Source organism: Cyprinodon tularosa, unplaced genomic scaffold (assembly GCF_016077235.1).
Source record: "Cyprinodon tularosa strain WSP-4 unplaced genomic scaffold, ASM1607723v1 ctg59, whole genome shotgun sequence".
Taxonomy (NCBI): Eukaryota; Metazoa; Chordata; class Actinopteri; order Cyprinodontiformes; family Cyprinodontidae; genus Cyprinodon; species Cyprinodon tularosa.
Window position 1 is genome coordinate 2,493,621 of NW_024039329.1, and position 6,000 is coordinate 2,499,620.

General features: G+C 39.8%; 1 protein-coding gene across 1 annotated transcript in view; it reads right to left on the reverse strand.

The window, feature by feature from the left end:
* LOC119797587 (CUB and sushi domain-containing protein 1-like) overlaps positions 1-2,869 on the reverse strand; it is a 404,138-nt gene extending 401,269 nt beyond the window's left edge. Inside the window, exon 1 of the mRNA XM_038306729.1 lies at positions 2,761-2,869. Within this exon, the coding sequence (XP_038162657.1) occupies positions 2,761-2,860 (100 nt within the window). The 5' untranslated portion in view covers positions 2,861-2,869. The remainder of the gene's footprint in view (positions 1-2,760) is intronic.
* Between the last annotated feature and the right edge of the window lie 3,131 nt (positions 2,870-6,000).

The following is a 6,000-nucleotide window of genomic DNA, read 5'->3' on the forward strand; positions in this document are numbered from 1 at the left end:
GGGTACCAAAATCTGTACTTTTATAGTAATCAACTGGATTCCATCGGTACTACTAAGTACTTATTTAGTTGGTCCAGTACCTCAATGCAACATTGTGACATCGAGGGAGTGTAAGAGTGTAAGAACATACCATGCATGATAACGTCAGAAGCCACTTGTACAGTAAAAAAAAAAGCAAGCTTGACTAAAAAAAAAAATGGTTGAGCGTTTGGTTCCACTTCAAAAGATGCATTCTACACTCCCTGCAATATTTGTTACATGAGGTGCAAGACCAGCAGAGGGTAAACTCCTAATCTGAGTAGCATCTGCTTAAAGTTCTACTTTTCCGGTTAGTAGTTGATTTGTTTTTTTTTTTGTTTTTTAAAAACAAACTAATATTAGTACCCACCACACCAAATATTTTAGCCAGTGTCTGAAATCATTATGGGTCTGGGATACTGGCCTCCTTCACAGAGTCTTCCTCTCTTCCTGTCCTCTGTGCTCTGGTGAAGATGGTGAAGAGAGAGCCAACAACTCATCACACCACCATCATCAATTGGACAACCATGTTTGTTTTGCCAGTGTTAGTCACAGTCGTCATTGCCTCCAGCCGATCCCCCACCCATCTTGGCGTATTCCACATCTTTCTGGATTATGCCTTCAAGGGTGGTATTTTTCAAATATGACATGTGAGCGTCAGTCGGCTCTGAAGAGAAATAACTTTATCAGACTGTACTTTAGGTGTAAGATTGTTCTAAATCCAAAAATGGGCTCAATTTCCAACAGCTACAGATCTATGGCTTCAACTCCTTCATACAGCCTTCAACAGTGAAAGACCATCATGTTGAGCCAGCAACATGGGAGAGGCAGCCACATCATGCTCTCGTCTGAAGTTTAATGTGCAACATTGTTACCTATACTAAAATAATTGACTGTTAAAAAGGAGAATCTTAAATAAGACGCAAAAAAAAAAAAAAAAAAAACAGATAATGGGCTGAATGACAGAGAGGAGAGAAAGTGAAGGTAAATAGACATTATTGAGTATTGGAATGAGATAAGAGCTGCGTATAAAATTTTTGTATCTATCAATGAAATCTGAAACATTGAAGATTGAAATATTTAGGATTATGCTTACATTATAGGATACAGTGTGTTGTTAGTGGAATTCTTGAAATATTTGCTCTCTACCAGTGTGGAAATTCTCCCACATGTTTTTTTTTAATGCGTTGAGATAAAATATAAACCCTTTCAAACAAAAAAACTCTAGCCAAAGTTGTCAAGCATTTCAATACATATATGGAATAGGGTTGTTTTCAGCTTTTTGGGGGTTCTAAATAAATACAGCTTTTGGGTGAAGATTTAAAAAAAATGAAATAGAATTACAGATGAAGAACTGATAAATGTCATTAGCTGCATATTTTTATACATGCCTTTAGCTTTATGAAGCACATTCCTTTACTGAAGTTCATTATGCAAAAGATTCAACTAAGGATACAGCTCACAGTACGTTATTTTAACAACGACATTAGCTTATCTGTCATAAGAATTAATTGTTTAAATAGAAAAGCACTGTTTTCTAAACAGAATGTAATTAATCTTCCCTGGGACTTCAGAGTAGCATTATAGTGGCAGTATAAAAGTTTCTGTTCTCACTGGACAGAGAAATATATGCAAAATGACGATACTGTGATCAACATTTCTGGCATCTGTGTAAATACTCAACAAACTCTAGCATGTCTGCTCTTTAGGGCAAATTATATTCTTGCATACAATCACCAATACCCCAGTAAAGAACAAACACACATTAAATAACAAAAATAAAATTACATAGCAACATATGTGAATGATATTTCTTTAACTTTCTCTAAATACGCATAAATGGGTCAATATTTCATGTCCAAAAAATCTTCATACAAAAAAACAAAAGAAAATAATAGGACGAAAGATGATAAAACACTTTTTATTACACAGTAACAGAAAAGCTTCTGCCAAATAAATATATTTTAAACATGAATGAAGAAACACAAACAAATGTTACAAAATAAAGTTTAATTGTCACCAGCTTGTTTTGGATATTTAGAGTTTACGATTCATAGATAAATGGTTATCGACACTATAATACTAGTTTCCTATTGGGGATAGTGTAAGACCAACCCACCACTGCCCACACATCCAAGACGGATTGATAATAGAGTAAGTTAGGTTTAGGATTAGGTTGGTGTCTGGTTTAGCCCAGAGTGAAGGAAAGGCAAAAATGGCCTCCTTTATCACGTTTAGAACAAAAATATTAGACTCTGTTAAAGATAGACTGATATGAAAATGTCCTTCTTACTGAAGAAAGATAAAAAATATAGACAGGACACATCAATACATTATTGTGGCAAAGTTATTCTAATGAAGCTTCTTATTATAGCTTCACATAAATATAGATCAGAGTTTAAGATGTTATTCAGTTCTTGATTAAGAGTTTTCTGAATTCTTAGGACAATACAAAGTCACTTTTGGCTGGGAACAAAAAAGTGTGTGTTTTTTATCGTACAAAAGACAGACTGAATTTGATAGCTTTAAATAATTAGGAAATTGTGGATATAAACTTTAATTTCGATGATTCATAAAAAATAGATTTTTCAGTTTCTAAGAAATCGAAACTTTAGTTTGTCTGATCATCAATATTTAAACATTCTTTTAGTGGATATTTCTCAGTGTATTTCCTTCCTAGAACTTTAACACATGTCCAAGCACCATCTGTTAATCATTATGCAGAAAGGCAAATGTTCTTACCTTCATATACAGCTTTGAAGCCCTGTGCACTCACTGCAAAGTCTGTTGTAAACCACAGGGCTAGTACGGAGCCACTGCTGACAATGGGCGAGGGCAGCATGAATCCTGACAACCTGTAAACAGAAAGCAGTGTAATTATGAATAATGCATTTCTGCCAATTTGGAAAAACAACAAGCAGAAGACCTTCTAAAAAAAAGCTGAAAATCTTCAGATATATTTAAAATGTATGACAGAAAAAAAAGTTTGTTTTTGTTTTACTCTTTGGAATGATGCTTTTATTAAGGGTTTTATAGAAGTGAAATTCAAGTCTAGGAACCATTTGAGGACAAATATAATTTCCTAGATTAAAATGGACCTTTGTCATAAGAGGATGCAATTTTTGAGTCTAGTCATTTACACTGAACTCATAAAATCTTTATATTTTATGAATAAGTGGTTTTCATTAAAAATTTTGGACTTCATAAAAAATAGAGTTTTATCTACTTTTTTATAGTCTAAAATCCTGTACAATTTAGCTATTAAGCCTAACCAAACGCAATAATTTGATATTTTGCAGTGGTTTTGCTCGCCAGGCAGAAAAAGGCTTCACTATGTCAATGAGTCCGCTGGTTGAAGGTTTCATCTCAACATATAAGACAGGGATTCTATGGAACGAGTCATGGCAGTTTATTTACTTTGGAAAGCTGAACAAATCTGCTACCCTCCCTGGATCCAGCAGATCCCCCAAAGATACCCAGTATTCAGGAGTCCGGGAGCCAGGGCTGGATGACAGCTTTCCACCATGTCAGGTGAGAAGAGAAGGTTTAGTTGAGTTCAGGCTACAGCAGCAGGGAAATCAGAGCAAGAACCGTAGCAGAGAGAGTGCCAGAACTGGGACGAGGCTGATGACTATGCCTGCCTCTGTTACTAAGGAACCACATAGGGAGATTGGAGGAGGAAAGCAGTATATAGTAGAAGCCTGGTGGGCACACAAAGCGCCAAAGTGGGGGAGAGCCGGCAGCTGGCCAGAATAGCTCTGGAGGCTAAAAGTGGGGGACTTGAGGGTGACAGTGGTAGATCGATAAAACCATCAAGGCAAACAGGCCTTCAGATCGGTGATAGGTGGCAGATGTCTGGAACTAGCTCTGAAGGCTAGCAGCAGCAGATCTGAGGAAAACAGCAGTATCAGAGAAGTCAACTGGGCAGAGTGGACCAAAGCAGGGAGAGGTTGTGATGGCTGGCTGTTAAATTAATTATCACAAGTGGTCAAAAAATTGATCACAACTGAATTGAACCATAGTCCCCTGCTGTCCCCCGAGTTACTTTAATTTTTCAGCAAGTAGAGATTATTTACACAGATTACAGGTGTAAATCAGGTCATAACTCTTCTAGATTTTGTTTGATTGTTTAACTTCTGTGTTTTATTTTGGTGAACTTACCCTACCTGTGTTTCAGGCACTAATCTCTATTTATTCACTGGATTGCTGATTGGCCGTTGGTAATACAGGGTTTAAGTAAAGCCACCGGCCGCCATTTTGGTACTCCCTTAGACCGATCGCAATGTAAACAATACGTGCTCTACAGCATTGAACAAAGATGTGTTATGATTCTGGCCTGTCTGCCTGCTCTGCTCTCCCTGTGAGCAATCATCTCCAGCTGCTGCCTGCTGCACTGCAGTGCAATCAGCAGAATGTCTCTCACCTGTGTTCAAGCATTTATAAGACAGCCTGTGGCAGGCAGACAGGGCCAGATAATTGCAAACCAACTAGCAAGCAGTATCCAGCACTTAAAGTTACCTGACCAAGTCTTTGCTTCACGGATTTTCCCTTTTTGCCTAGCCCTTTTTGGATTTCTCTGCCCTCTGGACAACGACCCTGTTTTTGCCTCTTGACTTCTGCCTCCTGCCAAGCTCCCTTTTCACTAAAGCCTGAGTCTAACTTCCTGGACCTATTCCTGCCTCTGTGCTCCAAGCCACCCAACTGTTGGCCACCCAACAACAGTTTTAAGGAGAAATCTGCTCTATTCATGCTGCTGAAAGGAGGACTCTTTTAAGAAATGCCTGACCCACGGTGGATGTGCTCCTGATGTCCTAAGTTTTTAATAAACTGTTCAAATCCTTATTCTGTGTTCTGGCTGAAACTTTGGGTCTTCTGACTGGATCATTACAGAATTATCTGGCCAAAAAATGGACCCCTCGCCAGCACAGCAGTGGCGTAGCAGTGTGGATAATTCCATCGCTCGTCTTGATGCAGGAATGAATGAAATTATTTCCATGTTACGCACCTTGTCTCCTGTCTCTGTTCAGGCCCCACCACAGCCAGCTGCCATTAATCCCCATACCGTTTCTACCATGGTTAAGGAACCAAAGCTGACCCCTCCAGAATTATTTAAAGGTGACCCGGATCAGTGTCGAGCCTTTTTGACTCAGTGTGAGATACACTTTGAGTTGCAACCATCCTCCTTCCCTACTGAGCGCTCCAGAGTGGCATTCGTCATTTCACTATTGTCAGGTAAAGCTAAACAATGGGGCACAGCTGAATGGCAGAATAACTCTGTTTCCTGTTCTTCTTACTCTGAATTCTCTAAGGAGCTCATTAGAGTGTTCGACCCTGTTCTCCCTAACCGTGAGGCCGCCAGGAGGTTGTATTCCTTAAGGCAGGGGGAGAGGAGTGTGACCTCGTTTATCATCGATTTTCATGTGCTAGCTGCAGACAGCAGTTGGAATCAGGAGGCATTAATGGAGGCCTTTATGGAAGGACTAAATGATAACATCAAGGATCAACTGGCTACCCAAGCGTATCCCAAGTCACTGAAGGAACTGGAAGATTTGGCTACTCAAATTGATCTCCGGCTCACTGAGAGGAGAAGAGAGAGACGACATAGGGAGGTTTTGTCTACCCCAGCCTCCCACTCAGGATCTCACCCCTGGCTGAGAAGCTCTCCTCCTGCTTCCCAAACATCCAATCCAGAGCCCATGCAATTGGGGAGAACTAAGGTTTCTCTGGAGGAGCGTTCTCGTCGTAAGCAACTAAACCTGTGTTTTTACTGTGGGGGACAGGGTCATGTTGCTGCCAAATGCCCGCTAAAAGGCCAGGCTCAGTAGAGGTGAGGGGTTCTCTACTGAGCCGTGGCTCTATGACTGTCTCCTCACTCTCCTTCCCTGCTAACATGTTGGTCTCCTCTGTTTCCCACCAGGTCTCAGTATTTATTGACTCAGGAGCAGATACTGAGTTTTTGGATAAATCCTTTGCCAAGAACCA